This window comes from Vanacampus margaritifer, chromosome 17, assembly GCF_051991255.1.
Source record: "Vanacampus margaritifer isolate UIUO_Vmar chromosome 17, RoL_Vmar_1.0, whole genome shotgun sequence".
Taxonomy (NCBI): Eukaryota; Metazoa; Chordata; class Actinopteri; order Syngnathiformes; family Syngnathidae; genus Vanacampus; species Vanacampus margaritifer.
In genome coordinates, this window is record NC_135448.1 from 13,255,133 (window position 1) to 13,281,329 (window position 26,197).

General features: G+C 39.6%; 2 protein-coding genes across 4 annotated transcripts; both read right to left on the reverse strand.

The window, feature by feature from the left end:
* Positions 1–321: 321 nt before the first annotated feature.
* On the reverse strand, positions 322–18,526 carry dennd3a (DENN/MADD domain containing 3a). Of its 3 annotated transcripts, XM_077549242.1 has the most exons (31): positions 18,372–18,526; positions 17,108–17,164; positions 14,978–15,071; positions 14,717–14,872; positions 14,499–14,634; positions 13,792–13,907; positions 13,596–13,726; positions 13,416–13,527; positions 13,076–13,195; positions 12,689–12,787; positions 12,476–12,595; positions 12,286–12,401; positions 12,057–12,212; positions 11,281–11,377; positions 11,095–11,198; positions 9,879–10,084; positions 9,650–9,809; positions 9,425–9,581; positions 8,544–8,760; positions 7,723–7,802; positions 7,224–7,403; positions 6,985–7,155; positions 6,527–6,656; positions 6,273–6,380; positions 4,244–4,341; positions 3,321–3,475; positions 2,422–2,488; positions 2,210–2,282; positions 2,003–2,121; positions 1,749–1,886; positions 322–1,581 (listed from the first exon to the last, which is right to left on the reverse strand). In XM_077549242.1, the coding sequence occupies exons 3-31, from the start codon at positions 15,056–15,058 to the stop codon at positions 1,387–1,389; spliced, it is 3,798 nt and encodes a 1,265-aa protein (XP_077405368.1). In that variant the 5' UTR covers positions 15,059–15,071; positions 17,108–17,164; positions 18,372–18,526; the 3' UTR covers positions 322–1,386. The 3 variants fall into 3 exon arrangements, with proteins under 3 accessions (XP_077405368.1, XP_077405367.1, XP_077405369.1); XM_077549241.1 differs by lacking the exon at positions 17,108–17,164; XM_077549243.1 differs by lacking the exon at positions 18,372–18,526 and having other exon boundaries at positions 17,108–18,352.
* Positions 18,527–19,316: 790 nt separating this feature from the next.
* On the reverse strand, positions 19,317–25,785 carry LOC144037762 (digestive cysteine proteinase 1). Its single transcript, XM_077549519.1, has 11 exons — positions 25,614–25,785; positions 25,058–25,117; positions 24,897–24,989; positions 23,473–23,645; positions 23,078–23,342; positions 22,807–23,002; positions 21,505–21,698; positions 21,325–21,416; positions 21,034–21,195; positions 19,795–19,984; positions 19,317–19,705 (listed from the first exon to the last, which is right to left on the reverse strand). Exons 1-11 carry the CDS (start codon positions 25,660–25,662, stop codon positions 19,518–19,520), a joined length of 1,662 nt encoding a protein of 553 aa, XP_077405645.1. The 5' UTR covers positions 25,663–25,785; the 3' UTR covers positions 19,317–19,517.
* Positions 25,786–26,197: the final 412 nt, after the last annotated feature.

The following is a 26,197-nucleotide window of genomic DNA, read 5'->3' on the forward strand; positions in this document are numbered from 1 at the left end:
CAGTTACTCAAAAATGGCAGATTTTCACCCAGTCTAGCTGCCAGGTCATAGGTGAAGAAGCTCATGTGGGGGCAATATTACTGTATGTAAACCCATTAAATAAATTAAAATAGAACAGAATGTAGAATTTGAACGCAAAGCACAAAAACTAATGATAAAGAGAACAGCAAACATGGATAAAAGTTGTCGGGACAATAAGCAATGTTTTCCTCGAGCAGGAAGGCATGTCACGTTTTGGTTACCACTTGTAAACATTAACCACAGCGCCCTCCGGTGGTAGAAAGTAGCAACTAAAGGTGATGTACAAACAACAAATGCACGTTTGAAAGTGATGACGTTGCACATTATGTGCCGTTTACTGTTAAAAATCTCAAGTGTTTTGTACACTTTCAACAAAGTATCACATAAAAAAAACAACAGTACAAATGTGTTAAATTTCTTCCTCTGCAATAGAAAGTCCCATTATATTGCAATTAAAAATACAATGTACAGAAACACAATGGAAAATACCTAGTGATCCACAGTACAGATTAAATAGTGAGCTATAAATATGTTTGAGGCATTTTAAGACCTTAAAGTGATTTTTGTTGTTTTTATTTGGTTACTTTTATTTCCTTCATATAAGAGGTTAAAAAACCTGTGAGGAAACCAGACTCTTTCATAGGTCCCTCAAAAACGCAAAAGACGAGCTACAACGGAAAACCTGGCATAAATCCGATGTTGCATTTTTCACAGAACACACTTGACCCTGACACGACCTCCAGGGGGTCCATTTCGTCCATCCCATTCCATATGTGTTCCTTTTTTAAAGAAGTGAGGTAAATTATTTTAATTAAAAAAAAAAAATCTGACCATTACACAGTGAATAATGAAAGTGTCAGTTTGAACATGTAACCAAGTACATTATGGCAACACTAATTGAGATCCTGCACAAGTTTTTACACAGCATTTTACACAGAACGCACCGAAGGCGGGATTATTGCCGCAACAGTTAGACGAAAGTTGCCGGCGTCATGGACAATTGAAGAAATGCGATTTGCGTGTTAAATGTCACACCACTTCCTGACATCGTGGAATTCATTCGCAAGTGTCAATTCTGTCCCTGTCGGACAACTGTTTGCTTTTAGAAGCCTGTGTTCCAGCTCTTGACATAGAACCGGTAAGTAACTTGTGTGAGCTCATGACTGGGTTTAAGCGAGGGTTATAGTGTCTTTTACCATCTTTACAACCACAATAAAAAGTTCCAATAAACGAAATGAATTCACAGCCAGGCTGGCTTATATAATACTACTGTCGATACTGAAGGTATAAGGCAGACGGTTTTCTGCGTCAGTCTCCGTTTTTCCTACACACGTGAAGTGGTCACCTGATTGTAAGCAACACTTCCTACTCCACCTTCCAGATTGCGATCTTGCCATCGTGCTTGGCGGCGCCGCTGAGGACGTAGCGGTCCTCGGCCGAGCACAGCGCCGTCACCTTGTCGCTGTGGCCGTGGAGCTCCTTGAGCACCTGCCGGCGGTCCACGTCCAGTATGTAGATCTTCCCTTTGGTGGAGGAGCGGCCTACTGCGCCCACCCACACCTGCGGAGAGAAGCCATTTTGAGTCACTGCCGAGATGATCACAACTGCCAAGACATCGCCAGTGGATGACAGGGTCCTCGATAGGGTCGAGGTCAGGGGATGAGCTTCCTCCACATTTTACATGCTTATCTAACGTACTGGTTTTTTTTTATGTGACGTGTGTTCACCTGGTTTTTCACTTTAATCATGCAGCGACATCCAGTGCAGTCCTGTAGCGCCACCCGGTGGTAAGGCTTGGACGCATCTTTCGTGTGCCAAATGCAAACGTCTCCAGAATCAATGCATATGCTCCATACCTCCTCTCTCTGACACACACACACACACACGCGCGCGCAAATTCTCTTTACGTCATATATCTTACGAGGAAAAATGCTCGGAAACCACTTGAAAGTGGACCAAGTGCAAGCGTGTTTTGTGTTACCTCAGGTAACAACAGCACACAGCTGAATGTCGCCGCAGAGCCTTTGTGTTGCTCGGGCAGGTTGAGACGATGCTTTAAAGTGCCGTTTCTCCACACCTCCATGATGCTGTCTCTGGAACCTGGAAGAAGTCAGAAAGAACACACAGCTGAATGTATTTCTTTTGGTGGCTTTGAAGCGAATAAAAAGGGGGACACTGAGATACTTACAGCACCAGAGAGTCACGTTGTAACTGTACACCGAGTGCAGGCGGTCACAGGAGAGGCGAAAGTTTTTCTTCACCTGAGGGGTTGACACAGAACGTGTATTTGGATTTTTAGGATATATGTGGTCACTTTCTTCCTATTCTTTGTGGGTGCTCTAATATTCAAAAACCATGGCTGCAAAAGACATTTCCACATTTTCTGGAATTACAACTGACCTGCAATGTGGAAACATCCCACACCATTACGGTTCCCTCCGCGCTGCAGGAGTATGCCACCTTCTGGCTGAAAGAAAATATGATGATTATGTGAATATGGGCAAAATGTTACAAAAGAAATCAACTGGTAGGGGTGAAAAATTATTTTAAGGTTAGAAGCAATGAAGTCCGACCAAGTTTAATCTGAGAATTATATAGATTTGGGCTGTCAAATTAATTTTAATGCAGGGGCCACTTTCACCTAAATTTTAATTTAAAGTGGGCCGGACCAATTTATCCGTGGACATGTTGAAATATTTCCCTTTTTTAAATAAATAATTACAAGTACATTCTAAAAATATTCCCATTTTTAGATTGTCTAATTGCAGAGTATTCTGAAATTTCTCGTTTGCATCAAATCCTGATTAGCAGCCAGAATGTAATTTAAGTGGTCGTCAGTGTGCCATCCAGTGGACAAAATTAGCAACAGTTAATTTTAGTGAGAAATGTCATTTTGTGTTCTGTCCTCACGGGCCAGATTGGACCCCATGACGGGCCTGTTCTGACCCACGTGCCATATGTTTGACACCACTGATCTAAATTGTACATTCACATCATTCAAAATTAGGAATAAATGATTGAATATTTTGATGACTGTGTGGCCACCATCCTCCACTGACCTCAAGCCTATTGAGAACCTATGGGACCTCCATGTTTCTTGTAGAACTGTATTTTGGGAAAAAATAAAATAAAAATCGAAATTGTTGCTTTAGCTACTAATTGTCTTAAGGGAGGAAAAACACACGATGTGGCCACTGTCATCCCCTGACCTCAACCCAACTGAGAAACATATTCACCTTATAAATGAATATAGATTAGGCACCAATTTATTTTAAATTCCAAGATGATTGTTGCTTCACCTGTATTTGTCCGTGTCGAGTGCGAGTCCGGTCACCTCGGACCTGTGATCCGTCAGCTGCCTGTTACAGACCATGGCCACTATGCTGATGATGTAGATGACGGTATCCTCGGAGCCCATCCACACTTGGTCTTTATCTACGGCCAACATGCAGTTCTGAACCAACACAATTTGAGGAATGATGAGGCTTGGAATAGAAACCAATAGAAATCATTTTGTCATTCCTGAAAGTCTCCACTAGATGGCAATCATGTTCCACAATTCCACCATTTGCACCAACTGATTGAGTTTATGACTAAGCAGTCATAATTTAGGTTATGTTGCAGGTCAAACACGCAACAAAAAAATCCCAATAATTATTGTTTATATCTTATTAAATCCAATCCTAATAATTTAATTCAAGAAGTTTCATACCAAAAACAACTACATGGAGCATTTTATCATTATACAGTTTTTGTTAAAAAAATATGGCAATATGACCCAGAACATAAGGTCAAATATGCCTTGCCACACTTTGGACTCTCTTGGAGACTCTCCTAAGAAATAACTCAACTGAAACACAGATGAATGATCTACTTTCCAGTTTAATAAGATGTCATGCAAATGTAACCGTGTGCGCATCGGAAAGAGCCAAGGTAACACATTTCATGTGACTGAAGGTCGGATGAAACAAACACTGTGGCCGCATAAAACATGTTTAAGTGAGAGGCCAGCAAAGGAGCCAAAGTTAATGGGAGGAAAACTCGTTTATGCGTTGCTGATGTCACTGGCATGCGTGTGCCTGTTTAACGGCCCTAGTCCGCCCGGTAACAAGGCAGTTAGTCAGGTGTAGCCCAAACAAAATATGAACGTTTTTTGTATGTACTGTACACGGTATTTCGGGGCAATTTATGTGCATTTTGTATGTTTTTGCTTTTTTTTTACCAGTCTGGCGTTGCCGACTTGACTAGTGTGCGTCAGGGACCAGCTGGAGGCATCAAACACCATCACCTTGCCATCACTCACAGACACCCATAACTGACCTGAAACAAACACACATACAGTTATTTCATACTTTTATCACCAATGTGTAACCGCTTTAAGTCAACCCGGTTATCTATCGGTGTCAAATTTAGCCATTAAAAACAATGTAAAAGAATGACAGAAAAATGATAGTACTTCTTGTGCTGGCCTTATTTTGTTCTTTTTACTCTAGCCGGAAAATGATGATTCATGAGGTCATACTAACCCCTGAACAATTTTGGTGTAGAACAGAAACAAAGAGTTTTTGTTACACATACCAAAAGGGGAGTGAACTACCTCAATACTGATTTAAGAGTTTTTGTTTCGTGTACCAAACAACAAGTGTAAACCATCACCACAGACACACGTAACCACTTTTGAATTCTAAAAATGTCCTCCTTCAGGAACGAATGGAAATACTTGCTAAAGTCCAACCCCGCCCGTCTTCAGCTAACGGTCAGATTCCTGTACTCAAGACCCCCAGAGGTGTTTATTTAAAAAATAAAAAAAAAACACGGTAGAGAAGAGAGTGAGAACGTGGAGAGGCGGCACGACATTGGCGGGAGAGAAAGGAAGCTATTTGACAGGCGAAGAGGGAGCGCTGTTGGGAGAGCGCCAGGAATTCAACTCAGTGACCTACATTCAAATGAAAGCGGAGCGAGAGGAGAGGCTGACGGCCGTCGTCTGAATGGTCACGTTTGTTCTTTTCACCCACGCAGATGGCAAAGAGGCGACAGGAAGAACCGTGTCGCTGAGCCAGCCTGCCACCAGAAGGACGTCTTAAGTGGCGCCACATGCTCGCAGAGTATTCAGATAGCCACACGTATTGCCATTGTTTTTTTTTATTATGCAATTCGTAACCTTTGCTCCTTTATAAAGACTGATGACGTTGTACAAGCATTTCACTCTGTAGGCCATTATATTATTATAGGCCATAAAATTTCCACAAAATGACCTTATAATTAATCTGCTTGCTTCTTTGGTAAACTAAAAATATTCATTGGCTAATGTGACCCGCTCATTTTAGGGCTTTGGAAATAAAAAAATATCTAATTGCATATAAAAAAAAATATGGATCAACATAATAAACTGAAGAAAAGGGGGTAAAAAAAAAAAAGGCCAGCGGAATTTTTTTTGGGGTACATTTTGCAAATTATTTCTCAAATGTTTACAAAATAGGTCAAATTGACCGACACTGTAACAGGAGATTGACAGCATTATGAAGTTGGTTGACAAAAAAAAAAAAAAATATATATGTGTTTTTCTTTGTAAGGTAAAAATGTTATTTGGTCAATGTGACCCGCTGCATATTTAGTCATTTGATTTCTTTGGAAACTCAAAGATATGTTTTTAAATATGCATAATAAAAATAAGACAAATACAGAAAGATGATTTATCTTATTTTTAAAAAATATATTCAAATAATATTTTTGTAGATTTTTATTTATTTATTCGTTTCTTTGGTATGCCAAAATCGCTCACGGGTCATTGTGACCCGAAGCATATTTACTAATTTTAGGCTGTTAAAATCAAAATTAAAATATATAGTAAAAAAAAAAAAAATGTCATTCTATTTCTAATTTTCCAAGAACATACAGTAAGATGACAGAGCGAATGCAAACAACCAAAAATCCCAAAGTTATGCTACCAATGTGAGGTCTTTTGCTGTCCGTGGCACTAGCAAGCTTAGCCAGCTAAGCAAACAAGGCTAGCTCCACGCTCCTGGCGGCAATGTTTGCATAAGCCATATTTGCTTTTGAAAGATTGTCTTAACATCAACCCGTCTATTAAGTGTGTTCATGCAGAGGACGCCACAAGAGCTTGGGAATGTTTATGGGTGTCTTTATGACAGACTAATCGACTCCTTGGTGACACAGAGTCAGCGGTGGAGGGAGCGGAGCGTTCGCGTGTGATGTGAGGACAAAGGTCAAAAGTGTTTCATTTCAGTTACCTGGCGTGTAGAGAAGAACGTCAACGGTACGAGGCTCGGCGAGTTCCAGCGAAGGGTTAATCTTGTGCTTGAGCGTCTCGGCGGTCGTCCTGGGAACCATCATCGGCACTGGAGGCGCACAAACAATGCATTAAAAAAAAAAGTTATGGAAGGAAACCTGAGGTTAAAACTGGTACCATTTGGATATCAAACAACAATAGCTCAACTTCAGCAATCTGTATTCAAATCATGTTTATTATTAGTTTTTGGTCTACCTTCCATCTTGATGCGGTCAAAGTGAGCCAGCTTGGAGGCGGCGTAAGTGGCCTTACTGCTCTGAAGGCTGCCCACTACCGCGTCCATCAGCAAGGCATTGGTTAGGGCCTGCTGCATGTACTGGGGGTCCTGGAACAAAAAAAAACAAAACAAAAAAACACTCGAACTGGTTGCTACAGTCACCTGTAAACATTTTGTGTGTAAACAGAAAGTACAACCGTAACCACTTGAACAGCAAATTATTTATGAACAAATAGCGACGCTATACTTGTTTGCATTTGTTATTGCGTTGGTTCAATTTGAAAAGCCCGAGAGGTGTTGTTTTTATTTTTCTCTTGTGGCGCTCTGCTGATATTCACAATCATTTGATGCCATTAACGTTCTGCCAGAAGAAAATCTCTCTCGCCAGAAGCTGAGCATTTGAACAGGGGTGTGTAGACTTTTCATTCGGCGCTACCTTGTGCTGGTCGGCCATGTCACGTCCAGCCCACATCTCTTTGACCATCAGGTTCCAGAGTTCCGTCTCCGTCTTCAAATTGGCCTCAAAGGCCTCCTTCCTGCCTCGCACGCGCAACTTCAAGCTGGGAATTCGCAGGAGCAAGAAAGGAGCCGAGGACACTTTTACCTCCTGCGGGGAAAATCGGAAGACGTTAAGCGTGCGGAGCATTAACCATATCGAAACCTTTCTTCCTTGACCTCTAAATCCCTGTATTGTGCCACCTCCACGTAGCCGGGCCGCCCGTCGGTAAGCAGGAAAAGCCGCCGCTGGGTCATGGCGATCTTGCCCACGCCACGGCTGGTCTTAACCGAGGAGGACAGCTTGAAGACGCACTCGCTGGGTTCGATGTGCTCCAACACAGACGCAGGCAAGCATACCTGAAAAAATAAAAATAAAAATAAAACACAAGTTGTTGATACATCGCAGTACAGCATTACAATTCTGAAAATGTGCAAGATAAGATGAACGATGAATGAATGAAGATAAGAAGCCTCTCTTTGCTCTAGTGGAAAAAATGAAGACAAAAATTTTTCAAAAAAGTCTATCCCCAAGTCACGAACTACATGCCTCGTATAGTTTGACGGCGACCCAAAAATTACAGAGATCTTTTGTTAAGACGCCGAGGAACTGTTTTCAATTTCAAAAAATACAAATGTAGGCTATATAATTTGTCTCGGTGAGTTCATGGATACACACCTCTTGTGCCTCAGCCTCAGTTTCTTTCCAGATGGTGTAAAAAACACGAAACAACTCGGGACCGACCTGCTTCTGATGCCCTGAAATGAACAACAGACGCATAGCTCGTATCTCGTGTCTTTCATTGAAGGCGTCAAACTGTAAAACGAAACCCGCGTCGACATTATGAAGGAGGTTTATCGATGGGGAAAAAAGCAAGAGGAGCCACGTTCAAGCAAGTTGCCTGAAGATAAATTCAGGTGCAAAAATAAATCCGTTGCATCTTAATGGGCCGTCCAAACAAAGAGGACACAAAGGGGAAAAAAAGGAAACAGCGATGTTTAATTATTTCTGACTCTCCCCTGCTAGAATAATATTTACAGTCTCCAGGTGTCTCTTATCTCTTATTCTCTCGCCTTGTGCTAATCGCACACAGGAATGCCGTCAGGTCACAGTGGTAGCTCTTCACAATGCGCAAAAAACACCCTTGAGCGTTTCTTGTGTAATGTAGTGTAAAGAAAACCATCCACAGGGAGCGGACATCAGAGTCTCTTATTATAGAAATGACTATATTCATCATCACAGGAGTCGAGATTGGCATCTACAGGTCCTGTGTTCAATCTCCCTTTCTTAAAAAATGCGAGCAATTCATTAACCTGAGGAAGTGTTTCGTGGCGGAAACTCCTTCAGAGCATGTGGGAGACATTTTAGGTACAAGCACAACCCAAATTGTGGATTGAGGCATTTATTTTACATATATTTACTTAATTAAAGAAGGGTGCAACTAATTGGGGAGTATTGCCCATAAGCGGGACAAATGAGATATTTTCTGTCATACTCACCAACAGTGAGAGCATCAAAAAGCCTGTAAATGGTCCCCTGGTCTTTTACCATCCCGGATTCCTGGACGCACTTGACAAACTCATCCAGTTGCATGTATTTTTTCGGCAGCTGGAAGCGCTTTACGGTGACTTCCTCGTGCTTGCTGTCGTGTTGCTCGCGCTCCTGGTCCCGCTTGAGGCGGATGATGAGACGTTTCAGCTCTGGCCGCCTGTCGGCCTGCAACACAATAACAGTCGCTCATTATGACAGAAAATTCTGGACTATACGGCGCACCTGACTATTAGCCGCGCTAGCTAAATTTGGGGAATACTCGTGTTTGTTATACATATAAGCCGCAGGTGTTTTAATGTTACCGCCCCGGGTTCCCGTTACTTTCTTTTCCGTAATGGGGGCGCAAACTGTCAAACTGCCATTCTTCATTTTTAGTTCACTGTGATGTAACTGCGGGACTAATTTACATGATATCCATCTCGACTGCTGAGTTTCTCCGCCCATGACTTGGAACAAGGCTGGGTGAATATCCAAACTGTAAGCAGAGTTGCAGTGTTAGCAAAAATTAGCATTGCTAACAGCTTTAGCTTAGCACAACTCAAATGGTTAGCTATGTTGGCGAAAAGGGGAAGGGGGATATTCATGTTTGATGTGTTCACTACATACTCGTTACAAAGCATTATACGGCAGCTTGGCGATGAAGTGCTGCTTCCCCGAATGAAAATACATATGATGCTTTTGCTCGAAGGATGGCTTTTTTTTCTTTGAACTATGTACAAGTAGCCACTCGCCTAGTCACGGCAACTAAACAATATCAGAGATCTTTAATTAGGACACCTGGGAACTCTTCTAAATTATGAAAAATAAAAAAACGCAAAAAAATAAAGACCTGCAAACGGTCAACTTCCGGCAGCGAGTCCACCAGAGATTTAACCATCTGCAAAGGAAAGATGTCGGAGTCTGTCTTATAAAGACTCTGGAAGTCCTCTAAGGCGTCCAAACGTCTGTTTGACACCGTATTAACCAAGCCACGCAGGTAATGATACCTGGACAAAAAGAGGAATCCATCAGAATAACAAGCATGTCAACTAAATCCTGCGAGTTTCCTCATTACCTGGCCAGCAGAGCAGATTCATCAGGAGGAGTTGCGCTTATGACCTTGCCCAGGCTGGCAACCATTTCCGAATAATAGTTCTGGACATAATGATACGCCAAAGGAGGGGGGAATTCGGGAAGGCGGAAAACCATGACAGCTTTCTGAGGAACCTTCAAACCTGGAACAAAATCAAACTCATCAGTTGATTTGAGTTGCCAACAGCTTTCGAGTCTGCGCATGAACACACCAATGTCAGGCGTCATCTTCCGGAGAGAAGCCGGCCTGACGGGGCTGATGGCAGTGAGAGATTCGTGGACTGACTGGTCCAGGTTGGGCATGCTGGCTCCCAGCCGCCTGCTCAGTCGGTTGTCCGGGCTGGCGTAGCTGTTGTAGCCGTTGCGGGACAGCTCGGACATGGGCGGACGCCGGGGTGACTCCGTCACGACACGATTCCTGCAGAATGACCACAATGGCGGCGAAATGTGCTTTACTGTCACAAAGGAACAGCTTTAACCCTGGAGAACCCACGGGGTCAAATTTGGCCCCTATAAATTCTGCTACTCAAATAACAAAGACCTTTTTTTTTTTCCAGCAGTGATTTTGTCCCTGTGTTCTTGTTTCTATTGGCCAAAGTGTGTTTGTACATTCAAAATCCAGTTCTAAAATGCAACAAATAAAACAAAAAAATTATATTGTTCAATGGAGCTGTGTATTTGATTGATTATTTTCTTAAATTCTAAATAGTTTATTGACAGTTTTTGTTATTCAGATTTTTCGAAATGATACCCCTAAATCCGAAAAGGGTCAAATTTCGCCCTAATCCTAAATTAGGGAATAAAGGGTTAACATTGAAAACACATATATTTTGGTGTTCAGTGAATTTATAGCAGTCATTTAATGTATAATTCATAATTTTCCAAAGAAGAAAAGGGTTCTTGGGTTCTCCAGGGTTAATAAAAGCTGCATGACAATCATATTCAGCATATTTTATCTATACAAATGTTATTCTTTTTATTTTAGGTTTAGGGTTAAGAGCATTTTATCACCCAATTCCACAAACCTATACCTCAGAGGAACTCTTACAAAATATCTAAGCCATAAATGCTCATATTATTTTCGTTTCTTTAAATTAAGGCTGTTGATGACTTAAGACCTAAAAGGGCCCACGATAGAGAGGAAAAAAAAGCTCCCTAGCCCAAGATCCTCATTGGCACCCCCCACGTGGTCTTATCTACAACATACAGTCAGGAAGTTGACCAAAAGCTCAACTGACTAAATATTTTCCAGAAACGGAATCTAAAATTGGACTTTGGAACATTAAGGACTTGCACACGCACGTTTCCTGCGCCTGCCTGTGACATTGACGAGCGATAATTATGTGCAGAGTTTTTCTAATTGCATCGGCGTTACGGTGGCTTGGTCCCACGGTGCTCGGATCACGGCAGAACCTGAACATTCTGTACCTGTGTGCTAGGTTGCGCGTGTTCTGCTCCATGCGGCTGAAGCTGTCCTGTTTCCTGTTCAGCCTGTCTCGCAGGAATGAGTGAAAGATGTGAGTTTCTAAAACCTGAGGGCAGAACACACACACACACACAAATTAAAAATCAGTGAGGGTCAGTGCTTGCATTGAGAGTTTATGTGACGTGTACCTTCTTGTAAAAGGGTTGATCCGCCGGCTCCCTGGTCCGCAAAAACTCCTCACTGTTAAAAACTCGGTGCTCGTGGTTTAGAAAGTCCTGCACCCCTCTGATAGAAGACACATGACGGACATTTTAAGACTCCAAATCAAAATGGCCCCATCCCTTTTCTTACTTTAAATACGGAAGCGACTAGAAGTAGTTAAGCATCAACTAGTAATTACTTAACCCTGGAGAACCCAAGAACCCTTTTCTTCTTTGGAAAATTATGAATTATACATTAAATGACTGCTATAAGTTCACTGAGCACCAAAATATGTTTTTTCAATTTTAACCCTTGTTTTTTTGAACTAGCTCAGAGTTGCTAATTTATCAAAACATATATATAAAAAATACTCCTAGGCATTCTGCAACGTGATATGAAATAGATTAACAAAAAAAAAACAATTTTACCATCTGATGGTTTGCTGAGAAGATGGTTTTGTTTGGATTGATTTCCAGCTCAACAAAACAGCATGTTGCCAGCCATCTTGTCACCACCACTTTGGCTCATGTAAGTGCAATATTCATCCACTAGATGGCCCCATGCAGGGGTCAGAAGTGGCACTCTGGACTTTTGAAGTTAAATTTGTAAAAAAAAAAAAGGAAAAAAAGAAAGAAAAAAAAAGGTCTTTGTTATTTGAGTAGCAGAATTTATAGGGGCCAAATTTGACCCCGTGGGTCTCCAGGGTTAAATAGCCAATTTTCTTTTAGCACTTGACCGCACTAAACATTCAGCATACACTTGCCTAAAGATGTTGACCAGCAGCTCCAGGCAGATATTTTGTATCTGCTTGTTGAGTCTTCTCTGCCAGATTCGCCGCTGAGCTTGCAGGCCGGCGGCGTCGGTGGCCGATCCCAGGTGACAAAGTTCCAAGTCGTAGTGAAGCTGGAGCGACTCGGCTCTGAATATCCGCCCGCACACAAAGACATTTTAGAATCAAGCAGTTGTACCTTAGTACCTCATTATGTTGTTACCTTGAAATAAAACACTCCGCTGCGGTGAGAGGAATTGTGGAAATGTCGATGACGTCAGCCCAGGATGACTGGACGATACCGTCGTCAATATTCACCAGGATGAGATCTTCTGTCTCCTGGAATTAAACGGTCAAAAACGATGTCACAACAAAGCTCCTATATGGTCTGGATGACAAATTTGTAAGCTCACCGCAGCCACTTCTTCAAAATGACTAATGTGGCAGCCCATCATGAAGGCCGTGGGCGCCATCAGAAAGTCCAGCATTCCTCGAGACAGCACGGGAACGTACGGATGCTGCCAGGTGAGAGGCTGCATCGGTGACGGGAAAAAGAAGATAAGGGAAGGAGATAGTAGAGACAATTCCAAAAGACGGCGCCGTCACAATGTTCCTCGGTTACCGACCTGCATGTAGTGCAAGAGGCACTCGGCAACCAGAGTGAGTTTGGCCCAGTCGGATGAGAAGAAGACCAGACGTTGTTCTTGGAGAAGGCAGGACAAAATCTAAAAAAAAACAAAAAAGGGCAGAAGAGTGTTGTTTTTACAATGACTGAACTCATTTCATTATAATCATTAATTATATTGAAAAGCTAGCATATCTTACTCATAATTTACACTGTTTCATCTTTGTAGGTCAGAAATGATTCGCTATCTTTCCCTGGGGAGTGCTGCGCTAAAAGGTCAAACTCCGGCCACTCCAGTGTAAACAAACGCATGCCAGTCTACTTTTTATGTTGCGCAATCGCAGCGTTAAAAAAAAAGGAAAGTCGAACGAATGTCCTGCGGTGTTACCTGGAGGAGTGTTGCGTACGAGAAACACAGCAAAGGCAGGTGCAAGTCCACGTCGACGATGGGGCCGTCCTGGTTCTCCCTGGATGGGAGGACCACCAGGAGGGGCCGGAGGCTAAAGGACTGACACACACAGAAATATTGAGTATGAAGAAGAATCGAATAACGTGCGGGATTTGCAAAAAAATTAAATAAATAAAAAATATATATATATTTTTTTTTACTTTGTTGCTAACCAAAACAGGAGCACAAATAAAGAGTCTTTCAGTGTAGAGTTTTGTTGGGATCCCAACACTATGCTCAAAAATATACATCAAATGTGAGTAAAGATGAGTTCTCTGACCACGTGTAGTTGTCCGGGAGGCGGTAAAGGTACGAGGGACAACTTGGCGGAGAACTCCTTCATGGTTTCCGTAAAGTCGGCTTGTCTCCCGGGACGCAACTGGGCTAGCAAGCTAAAAGAGTGGAAATAACACGCATCAATCGGTCGCCTTGGGAAAAATGGAAACGCTTTAAGTATTACCACGACAAGCAGTCCCTCAAGGCGTTGTAGTAGGGGAACTTGGAGATGACGCACACGGCGAAGGGCGTGAAAAGCCGGCATTTGGATGAAATCCACCGTTGGCCGTTCTGGATGGCAGCTTCCTGGCAGGACTGGGAAAGAGCCAGTCAGAAAGGACCACGTGAAAACACAAACTCGTCTTGTAAGAAGCATCTACCGGTACGGATCTGTAGTACTGCGCCACAACGCCATGAGTTCGATTCCCCAACAGGTCGGTAAAAACCAGGAAGTGATATGCATCTTCTCTCTGCTCATTGGCCAACTGAAGACCACCTGACCAAAAGAAAGAAGTGATACTGGATTATTTGAATGCATGTGGAATGCTTTATTATAAAAAATAATAACAATAATGTGACATGATATTAAATATAATGGATGTTAATGATTATTATATGAAATTGAAGCTGGACTAAACCCATAGAACATTGTGTTTTTATATTAAATAATATGCTATAATACTGAAAGCTGTCATTGATACCGAGTCCAGTTATTATGCGTTTAATTATTTAAGCTCTTCACCAACGGTAGGTGTGGAAAATTGGACTTAGAAAACATTGAACGCCAGTCCTGTAGAAAATGAATAGAAGAATTTAGATATTACATTGTGGAAAAACTCTTCATAAGTGCAATGAGAAAAATATGTGCCCGACTGGCGTGGATTTTTGGAGCATGTTGAAATTGGAATGGCGAAAATCGGATGAAGATGGAAAAAATTAGGAAAAAATTAGGAAAAAATTAGGAAAAAAATAAATAATGAATGTGAATAACCTTGTGTGTGAGTAAATGAATGGATGCATTCAGCATTCACACAAATATTATAGTTTCCAAACCCAATAAGACATGCCAAGAATTAGACAGACGTACCTGGAAAACAGAGCTGCGGCAACGCAATGAGGTCCAGATCCTTCGGGACGCTGATGTCCTCCGTTGCTGAGGATGCCTCCGAATGATTGGCGGTTTCTCCGTTATGCGCCGAGTTGGAAGCACGGTCCCGCCTCTTCTACATGAGCAGTCATAGGATTGTAAACCTTTCAAAAAAAATAATAATAATGGGTCTGCAGTGTCCCATAATCACAAAATACCTTCTTGATGAAGCTTCTCCGTCGCTGCACACGACTAAAGGAAGGACCAATCACGTGACTGGAATTGGTCTCCTTGGAAACAAAAGGCGGGATGAAGACCTGCAGGACCTCTGCATCCAGAAGGGGAAATTCCACAAACTTATTTTGTTGATGAAGCTGGTAAAAAGAATAGAATGTATTAAAAATAGGGACAGCAGAGAAATATTGTAGATTTGCGACAAAAAAAAAAAAAGTTGATATTTTCCCATCATCTATAAATACCTGATATATGTCTCTGAGCTTATCGCTGGAGGCTCCGACCACCACGCACGCCTCCAACAGTCCCGAGGGTAGTTCCGCCATTTCCACGCATAAACTGAAAGCAACATAACATGCATGGCAGTGGGATGAGAGTTGATGACATCGCAGTAATAGTTAGTCAAAGTTGACTGTAACCCAACAGACCACCCTGAACGCCGCGTGCGCGAAATGTGACTAACTCAAGTTTCCAGTAACGTGTGTGCGTGAGTGGTTTCAACGCCGACCAATGAAAATCCAGCAAAATTGCCCCATGATGTGATGACACACGTTTCTGTATAAATATACTGTACATCCATTTGTGAAACTTCCTCCAGATCAACTCAAAGCATACAAAGTATTTTTAAGCGAGGCTTGACATTTTCAGGAAAATGCTTCATAATAGCAACAAAAGTGAGTACACCCCTAAGTGACAATGTCCAAATTGAGCACAATAGGAAGCAGGTATGTTAAATTGTGGGTGAAAATATATTTTTTTGTGACTTAACAACCATACAAATACAAAATAAGCATGTGAGAAGCAGGTATTACTTTTGTCCACTTGAGGTCACCATATTTACCTTCTACACTGTCGTACCTGTGACAGTGAGTGTGTGTCGCTTTAACTCATTCACTGCCATTGACGGCTATAGACGTCAAAAATTCATTGGAAATATTTCTATTAGTTTAGCATTTTTTCCACTTTTGTTAACAAGAGTGTGAAAACCTAAAAAAATGTTTTATTGTACATTTAGAACGGATATAAAATTCCGATTATTTACAATTACAAATTTTAATCGCCCGACACCACAAATTTTTAATAATCTTTTCTTCTTTTTTTATGTAAAAAAAGAAAAGATTATTAAAAAATTAGGGGTGTCGGGCGATTAAAAGTTTTAATCATAATCGCATCACTTCACCACTTAACTCACGATTAATCACAAATTTTATGTTTGGTCTAAATGTACAATAAAAAAAAACCTAGGTTTTCATACTCTTGTTAACAAAAGTAGAAAAAAAATGCTACACGAATACAAATAGTTAAAATGAATTTTTGACGTCTATAGCCGTCATTGGCAGTGAATAAGTTAAAAGACGGTGCTTGGGCTGGTGAGTGACGTGTGTGTCAGTGAATGAAAGTGTGTGTGTGTGAGACAGAGGTAAACATCTGCAACTGCTTTGCACTATACTGTTGTCATCAAAGCTAAGAAGAGAACATTGTCTTAATTCACTGCAGTTAGCTTCTTCATACAATGTTGACAAGGTCAAGGTGACCAAGGAACTATTTTTTTTCCTACTTTCCACACCATATGTTTGACATCTGAGGCTCCACTGTATCCTCTATGTCATGTGCAGTGTAAGGCAGCTTGGCGTTTCCGTATTAGCCAAACATCTGACTTGAATTAGTTAGAGCAACGAGCAAAGCTCACTTTAACGCACATCCCAAATACTTTTTTTTAAATCTTTTACTCTGCTCCATCCGTCTCGTCCCTAACCTTCAAAAAGTGTTTCTCTTTCGTCCATTCCGGCCTCCAGCTGAGTGTGTCATGGAAACGCACACTTAAATCACCCCCCCCCCCCCTACGAGGCCTACGAGGTTTGTTAAAAGTGTTTGTGGGAACAAGACATCAAAACACAAACCCTTAACAAAACGCAGATGTGATTCTGAAACTAATAGTGCTTAGTTGCTTACGTCAGCAAGTGGTAAAAACCAGCTGGTCCCAAAATGTGGCGGCTCGAGTGCTGACTAGAACGACGAGAACACACGATATCAAAACAAACAAAATCTTGTTTTAAGGTATTTCAAAAAATAAAAACAATGAATGTAAACAATTAATAATAACATTTGACCGCCACATAAAAGTGGGTAAACTACCTTCCTCTTTGATAAAGGTTATGGCCAGGACTGATTTTTAGTCAGGATTGACTCAAGATGGTTATGACATGTCATTTTTCACTATGACGATGATAGTCTCATTTTTTGTTGTTGTATCTCCATGATTAAGGGAAGTTACAACAGTCCTTGTTTTTTCTTTTCATTCAATCTTTGTAATGACTTTCCAGCTGGTCCAAAATGGTCCGAGTGAAGACTGGAAAGAGGAGAAAGAGGGTTACCTTATCAATCCACAGGCAAAGTTCACGTTTACTTATTTGAGGTATGACTGCCTCCTCCTTTTAAAAAGAAGAAAGAAAGAAAGTCACCAATAGCGACGACGCTGTGCATAGTAGGAGTGACACGGACAAAACAAGTTTGGCCTCATATTTTCTCATCAGGTGTTTTAAAGAACTGAAATAACAATGAAGACAAGCTGAAGAAGCCCCACATGGAAGTGGCGGCCGAAGTGAAAGCGGATTTAAAAAACCCTCCGGTTATGTCGCATTTCAAATTGGGAAATGCTTCAGCTGTCCTCAACTTTTATTGCAGAGGTTTCAGATATTAGTAACTTATATTTTGAATTAATTGTCACTATTTGCAGCTGTGTTAACTTTTTTTTTTTTTTTTTTATACAGTCAACTCCTACTTGACCCATTATTATTATTTTACTTTCTGTTCATTTTCCATGCATACACAGGATGATTGGGCTCAGTATTAACCAGGGTCAAGACTATCCTCATAAAAATTGTAGATCAAATTGTATTAAAATCACGTTTGTCATTAATGTATGGATGATTAATCTTATCCGTACATTAATCAGTGTTTGAGAGAAAATTAGTCTTTGAGGTGCAGCTCTGGATCTCAAGGCACTCCCTAAACTTTTTTATGACTTCTGTTTTTTGTTAAGTCCCCCGAAATAAGTTAACCAAACAACTGCATATATTACAGTATTTTTTTAAAACATGTTATGATTAGATTATCTATGTAAATCGACCATTTTAAACCAGTTTGTTGATGATCATTCATCTGATATTTTCTCAATTTGAATCACAACACAGAGCAGAAATGGGTGGAAACCATTTTTGCTTGTTTAATTAATGGTTATTCACCACAGTGTTATGATGAGAAATGTTATTTGTTTAATGGAAAATACTTTAATTGCATCTTTTGAAAAGCTCTACTGTATATAAAACAAACTTAATAACAGTAATTTTTAGTCCTGTGGGCCACTTAATTGATGGCGGGCCACAAAGATCCCCCGGGTCATAGTTTGTACACCACTGCATTAACGTATACATGAATTAAGCACATTTAACACATTAACGTTGTGAGTTTTCTCCAAGTTTAGAATTATTGACTTGGTAAAAGTGACTTCCATTCATTTAAGTTATTTTTCTTTAGTCCGCAAATCAACGATAGTACGTTGAGTAGTCGTGTTGTCTTCTGGCAGAATAGTTGGCACATGAGTGGCGCCTAGTTACGACGTAAAAATAAATGACTTGCCTTCAATTAAACATTTGTACAGTCAAGCTGCAATTTCCACAAAGTCCTGCGGCCATTTCGAGATCTTCCACGGCGAAAGCGACCCAAACGTTGGCAGTTGGCGTTCACACGCTGGACTGACTGACATTAGTGTAGTGACGCAAACGTCCCCAAAAAGAAAAAGGAAAAAAAAAAAAAGGTTTGCCCGCGCGAATTGTGAAACTCGCTGTAATGTAAGATGTACATCCGAGTGGGCGTTTCAACATTAAAACAACTTCCTGTTTAGTTCCACGGAGTGTAAGGTAGCAAAACGTTTTCTGTTAAGTTAAATATGTACTGATTTCATTTATGTACTGTCATTTAATTATTACTATAATTGTTTTATTTTATTTTTGCTATGTATGTTATTTACAATTGTGTGTGAACATGGCATAATTGATACTTGGATTTTTGTTGTTTTTTGTTGTTGTTTTTCTGTGACCTACTGTTCCCTTGGCAGTTATTGTTGATTTGTAAGAACATTTGATTGCTGTTGTTGTCAAGTTTGTATGTTATACTGCTTCATTCGATTTTTTAAAAAAAAAAGTAAGGCAGCAAAACGTTACAATGTCGCCACCTGTTGTAGCTGAGTACAAATTACTGCCTTGTTTCCATTGAGACCTCGTTTTACGACGTTCGACATTTTAAGGTTACGAACGGCGCAAAATCAACGCTCAGTTAATAATTTACTGCTGGGTTTCGATTTTTTCCCATTTGATTGTTTTGTACGTATGGCCTAGATGCGTTTTCCATATAAATATTTACTCCAAATATCACTTTACTACCGTGTAGTGATAAACCTCAGCAAGTTCACTTACGTACAATATCAAGCAGAAACTGTTTCATACTGCCCCCTAGTGGCCATTATTATGATGCACATGGTGTGTTAGACCAGCAATAAATTTATGTAAATCAACAAACTTATTCACATCGACACAATTTTTTATTCATCAGCACATTAATTTTGTCGTTCAGTCATTCTCAGGCACTCAAATAGTGGTGTTAAATTGTTTTTCTTTTAAAAAATTACATTTCCAGCAACTCCATTGATTCCTTTCATCATAAGCACATAATGTATATTGGATTTTTTTTCATTCTTGTGGCACAAGTGGCAGAGTGGTTGGGTGTTTAGGCAAGTGTGACGTAGGTGGCGTCGGTGGTGACGCCGCAGTTGTTGTCTTTGGTGGACATGAGGATGTAGCCGTCGTTGCCCCAGTAAGTGGACCACGAGTTCTTTACTAACCAGTACGGCTCTCCGTTTAAGGTGCCGTATCCCACGGCGAGTACGGCGTGGTCAAGCGAGTCCGTACTACTGCCTGATAAAAGGAAAAATGGATGTAAAAATAGCGTCGTTAATGCTTGGGTTCATTTTGCAGGTTTCAAATACATAATTGCATTGCCATACCGCAGGCGGGCTCGTAGTAGACGCCGTGGCTGTAGAAGACGAAGGATCGGTGCCCGGCGTCGATGCTGATGGCCACGGGGCCGTTCTTGAACAGCGCCAACTTCAGCGCCTCGGCGTCGCCCGACGTCACGTTGGTGTAGCTGTGGACGTGCGCCGTCAGATGTGACGCGTTGGCGTGGCAAAAGCCGTTCTGTGTGCACAAAAGAGCTTTCACTCAACATGTGGAAGGTGTGTTTCATTTATACGCGCCTTTCAAGGCCTCCAGGTATGGAGGAGCAAAACTGCCAAAATTCCAAAAAATAAATGACTAAATAAATAAATAAATGACAAAAAATAAAAATGGATATAAAAAAATATAATTCAAAAATGTATTTAAATTTGAGTATATATATATTGTTGCTTTTATTTCTATTTATATATATTTTTCTATTTTTAATTTAATTTTCAAATTATATTTTTTTATATCCGTTTTTATTTTCACTTTCAGTCATTTATTTATTTATTTTGAATTTAGCCAGTTTTGCTCCTCCATACCAAAGTATGTTGTACAAAAAAAAAAAAACATAAAAGCATAATTATGCAATATGAGAAAAAAATCATATTGTTTTAAAATATATAAGATCCCTGTTCTCATTTACATTTATAAGGTGCATTTTTAAATGCATCTAATGAGAAAAAAAAGCTTGATTATAGCATGTTAGTAATCTATAAACATTGCATCTTGTGAATAAAATTTTCTATTGTTTATTTTTTGATATTCATTACATTTCTAATAAAAATAAAAAATATCCCCAAAAAATAATTAATGAATAACATCGAATTTGATTAATTAAAATGTATTTTTTTTTACGTTAAGAATTGTAAACATTTGCAATATTTACTCACTAGAACTACATAAAAATGCACATCATGAAATATTTATAAAAAATAGTAGAAACTATGACAACATCCAACAAAAAGAACACATTTCCAAATTTTTAAACCTTTTTTTTATTTTTAAATCAAAATCTTAAAAATATACAAATTATTTTAAAACACATTATTGTGACTAGATATAATTAGTAGTGTATTCATAGTGTAAATGGTATTTTGATAAATACTATCAATATGTTAATATTACTTTCATAGTTATTAATCATTTGATGCCATTGAATCAAATAATAAAAAAATTATAAGGATATATGTTATATGTAGTCATTGAATAGAATTTGAGACACAGTATATGACTAATTATCTCACCATGCCCATATAAGGTCCGTAGCTCTCAATGGTGGCGATGCCTCCGTGTTTCATGATCCACTCGTATGCTCGCCACTCCTCGCCGCCGTCGCAGCCGTTGTTGCCGAAGCCCCACGTGCAGTCCACCAGCATCTGCTGGGAGAGCACCTGCAGGGAACCCGTCTGGCACAAGAAGCGAGAAAAAAAAAAAAAAACATCAGCAGAGCAAAAGTATTGGAACATGTGATTGACCAGTTTGCTGTCTAATGTCTATGCATATGATTGTTTTTTTTTTTTTTTTGTTCCAGTCACCTTCAAGAAGAGAGCTCCCTCTAAAGCCCCAGTGGTGGCAAAGCTCCAGCAGGAACCGCAGATGGCTTGATCCTTCACTGGCGTCACGGCGCCTGCAAATGAAAAATGGGAAGAAGTTCAGCAGGAGTTTAAAAAAAAAAGAAAAAAAAAAAAGAAGCCTTTCAAATGATGTGAACACACCGTAAAGGCGCCAGTCGAGAGACTCGGGAACTTTGACTCCTTCGTACAGGTGGGAAGGGAAGGGGCGTCCACGGTTGGGGGTCTTTCTGCGCTGGCGCCCCCTCATGGCGGCCATCTCCGACATGGTGCGATCGGACAGGGAGTTGAGGGCCAGCGCGAAGGGCAGGCCCGCTCTGTTCTTGGAGTGGACGTACCTGCGAGGAGATGGAACACAAATCAGATCGGTCGCACTGGAGAAGAGGCAACATTTGTTTACAGAAGTGCACAAATATAAAAAAAAAATTAGGGGTGTGAAAATTTGTGTTAATTCAAAGTTCTTTGAACGTTCTTGTTTTTTTAACGTGTGATTAATTTTTAAGCCTGTACTGGGGGAATTGCAGTCGCAACCGGGCAAATGTAATAATAATAATGCATATATTTGTGGAGACTGGGGTCAAATTGAATTTGACCATTTTAACTCATTCACTGCCATTGACGGCTATAGACGTCAAAAATTCATTTTAACTTATTATTAGTTTCACCTTTTTTCCCCACTTTTGTTAAGAGTATGACAACCTGTAACATTTTTTTTACTGTACATTTAGAACAGATATAAATTTTGTGATTAATCGTGAGTTAATTAGTGAAGTCATGTGATTAATTACAATTACAAATTTTAATCGTCTGATGCCCCTTATAAAAAAAAAGAAGAAAAGATTATTAAAAATTTGGGGTGACAGACGATTAAAATTTGTAATCGTAATTAATCACATGACTTCACTAGTTAACTCACGATTAATCACAAATTTTATATATGTTCTAAATGTACAATAAAAAAATTCTAGAAATAGTTAAAATTAGTTTTTGACATCTATGGCCGTCAATGGTAGTGAATGAGTTAAAAATGTGCGGAATTTCACAAGTGACTTCATGTTAAAGATTAGATCGCTCTTAATATGAAAAGAAAAATGAACTGAGCTGTCACCAACGTCTTACAAATGCAATTATGCCATCTAGTGGCAGAAAAAAGGACCTCAACACAAATCAATACCACACTTTTTAATTTGAACTCAATTTTATGAATTATTATGAAATTACTGTATCAATGACTAAAATATGCAGACATATTTCTATTAGTTTATCTTTTGTTCACACTTTTATGTTAAGAGTTAACAATTGAGAATCGCCTAGAAAAAATATTTGACAAAACTGAGACACCAAATTCAAAGACATCCAATGCAATGAAAAAACTTAAATTGCACCCCAAAAAACTTCTTTCTATCTTTTGAAAGCACGTCTTTTTCCGATCCGCGCGGCGCTCACCTGAGATTGTGAAGAAAAGCGTGCTCCCTCTCTTCGTGCTCCCTCTCATCGCTGTACTGACGCCGAAACTTCTCTTTGAAATGGTCGAAGACGCGCCGCGGGCGGCCCGAAGACGACGTGTGGATGAGATCTTTCATGGGATTGGCCAACAAGTCATGCTCCACCCCCGGACCGGGGAACCCTCCGCAGCTCATACCTGTCCGACAAAGTTTTTTTCTCTCTCTCATATTACCGCCATCCTGTTTTTTAACTTTTTTTTTTTATGGCAAACCTTCAGGGAGGGAGAACACTGCGGGATCCACTTTGGAAGAGAAGTCCTTGTAGTCCACCAGGTATTTGTCAAAATGGGAACCCAGCAGCGTGTTGTAGCCCATCATCTCGTAGTGCAGCGGCGTGGTGGACGGATCCCCCCGACCGTCGGCGCGATGCTCCGAGCGGGTCACCCACAGCGTGTAGGTGTTCTTCTTATAGCCCACGGTGGTCGCGTTCTGCCACACTTCGCACAGGGCGCCGCCATAGTACTCCATCCTTAAGAACTGTGGAGGACATGAATTAGTGCAATAGGTGAAATCCACAATACAATAAATACAGACCATCTAATATATTTTTTTTTTGTTTGTTTTCGAGCCAATGTATGGAATTTGACTTGCAAGCTATGATAAAGACCTGAAAGCCCTGCACATCAGGCAAGGCCGATTGCGTGGCGACGGGTTCGTCTTTGGTTCCGTTGACTTGGAAGCACTTCATCACGTTCAGCTCCTCTTCGGTGGTCTCGGGCGTGATCTTGTACGAGGCCCCCCACGGCTGCTCGGCCCCCAATTGGTATGTTGACACTTGTCCTGGTGGAATAGATGAGGCACAGTAGAAATTGGAGTAAATGTTGAAACGCTATTAGTTATTAACTCATTCAGTGCCATTGACGGCAATAAACGTCAAAAATTTATTTGAACTATTTCGATTCGTTTAAATTTTTTCCCCACTTTTGTTAACAAGAGTATGAAAACCTAGATTTTTTTTATTGTACATCTAGAACAGATATAAAATTTGTGATTAATCGTGAGTTAACTAGTGAAGTCATGCGATTAATTACAATTAATAATTTTAATTGCCTGTCGCCTCAATTTTTTTAAATTTTTTTTATTCATTCACTGCCATTGACGGCTATAAACGTCAAAAATTAATTTAAACTATTTCTATTAGTTTAACATTTTTTCCCACTTTTGTTAAAAAGTATGAAAACCTAGATTTTTTTTATTGTACATTTGAACAGATATAAAAAGTGTGATTAATCGTGAGTTAACTAGTGAAGTCATGCGATTAATTACAATTAATAATTTTAATTGCCTGTCGCCCTAATTTTTAATAATCTTTGTTTTCTTTTATGAATTTATGGCAGTGAATTAGTTAATATTTAGGTCATAATAGATTTGTTTAAAAAAAACAAAAAACTATCTGATTTAAAAAAAAATCATCTTACATAATTTTATCATTTTGTTAAAATGGACACAAATGTGGTAGATCACAGTAAAGTAAAAAAAAATATTCTTGAAATAAATAAATGTCAGCTGTGTAATCAATTAATACAATTATTTTAATCAATTAAAAATACGTACATTAAATTATACATTCAAAACAGCATATTTAAATAACTGATATTAATTAATAAAAAAATTAACTAAAATAAAACAGACATTACACCTGAATAAATAAAAACACTTTTATACTACTATTAAATTAAAAAAAAAAAAATACAAAAACAACTTTTCTATTATGTCTTTGCCACTAACTTAATTAAGTAATTTTCAGCGATACACCTAATGAAATAAAATATAGCTACAGCAAGCATCTTAAACTATTTTTCTTTTCATGTAAACACCACGATAAAAAAAAAAAAAAGATACACTAAATACACAAAACTGTGTGCATTTCACCACACGCGTATGTAAACAGAACAAGGTCACATGAGAGTGAAAGACGACGAGCAGAAGACGGTTTCTGTTCCGCTCCAGTCATCCGAATGTGATACAGTGGCTTCTCGAGTTTCACATCCCACTCAGTGTGAAGAAACAGAATGAAGAAGGGCTTCTCACCATGATAGTAGTCTATACGGCTAGACTTTGCCTTCAGGTCGAACCAGGCCTCAAAGGGCTCCTTGATTTCAGCGTAAGGCAAAGAAATCACTCCTGTAAAGAAACACTTTCATGAGATAAAGTGGTGATAACAACAGCAAACAGTGAATCGTTTTGCTTACCTTTCACATGATAAGATGTCCCGAAATCGGGAAGGGAAGGCAGCACTTTTGCTTCAAAACCTGGAGGTAAGTAGATTTGCAATAACTGTGTATTTGTATTACATTAAACGCTAATAAGATTAACTTTGAATGAATGAAAACAAGCATTCATTCTAGAGTAGAATAGCAGGAATTGATGTCTCGTGTAAAGAATTAGCCACCAATCACCCACGTCACTATTCACATTGTGTTGTCAGTTGATGTAGATGCCGAATTAAAGTGCACATTCTACACGCAATTTTGTATGTAAATCATATTGATCACTTTATTACTTTCTGCTTAAATGGGAAGCAAACTTTAAATTAACAGACTTCTAAACGGGCTGTAGTGTTGGATTTGATTTTTTTTCTTACATAAATCAATGGGATCTGCTGTTAATGCAAAAACATAAATAACTCTAACTCAATGAAACATAACGTTGATTGCCATGAAATAACTACAAATTATAATACTTTCGATTAAAAAAATTAGAAAATGTTAGCTTTTTTTTTTTTATAACAGAGCACGTTAGCCTTACCGAAGACAGTCCAAAGCAGAACAGCTGCGACGAACCACGATCGTGTCATGTTCTGAATACTGAATTAAGAGATTTACATAAAAATACAGAAACTACATAAAACAAAACGCATCGCTGTACAAACTGTGCGTCGCACTTCACCACGTAAACAAAAACTTAGCTATAACGGTCATTTATTTTCCCACCAATCAACGAAGAGTCCGGAAGTGTTCACCCCAATCAGAAAGAGAGAGGGCGGGCTTTTGTTGGGCATCATGTGATTTTTAATCATGTGATCAAGCAGTCATGTGATCAAGCTGTCCCTTACTGACCTAAGTAAAAACGAAAATAAACGATCCTATTTATTTCATTATATTATAAAAGATTCTCATTAAAATATAAGAAAATGAAGAAAAATATAAACATTGTTATTATTATTATTATGATTAACTCTGACCTGTTGCTTACTGTTGAATTGCAGCTTTTTGCTTTTCTTGCTGTGATGTATTTGTGATGTTTTTGTAACCTGTGATTATTTCTACTTGATACCAGAATGTCATAGTATAATTCAAGTACATACCTAATACGTATATGTACAATGTAAA

Bases quoted from the DNA above. Each gene is read 5' to 3' on its own strand.
- dennd3a (XM_077549241.1), bottom strand. From the start codon at position 15,058: ATGGCGGAACTACCCTCGGGACTGTTGGAGGCGTGCGTGGTGGTCGGA. The intron at 13,727-13,791 runs GTAGATGCTTCT...GCTCTTTCCCAG, and splicing joins AGTACTACAGATCCGTACCG to TCCTGCCAGGAAGCTGCCAT. The intron at 4,342-6,272 runs GTAACTGAAATG...TGTTTGTTTCAG, and splicing joins CGTTCTTCTCTACACGCCAG to GTCAGTTATGGGTGTCTGTG.
- LOC144037762 (XM_077549519.1), bottom strand. From the start codon at position 25,662: ATGACACGATCGTGGTTCGTCGCAGCTGTTCTGCTTTGGACTGTCTTC. The intron at 21,417-21,504 runs GTGTGTTCACAT...TTTCATTTGCAG, and splicing joins TCTCGACTGGCGCCTTTACG to GCGCCGTGACGCCAGTGAAG. The intron at 21,196-21,324 runs GTGACTGGAACA...TTCTTGTGCCAG, and splicing joins AGGGAGCTCTCTTCTTGAAG to ACGGGTTCCCTGCAGGTGCT.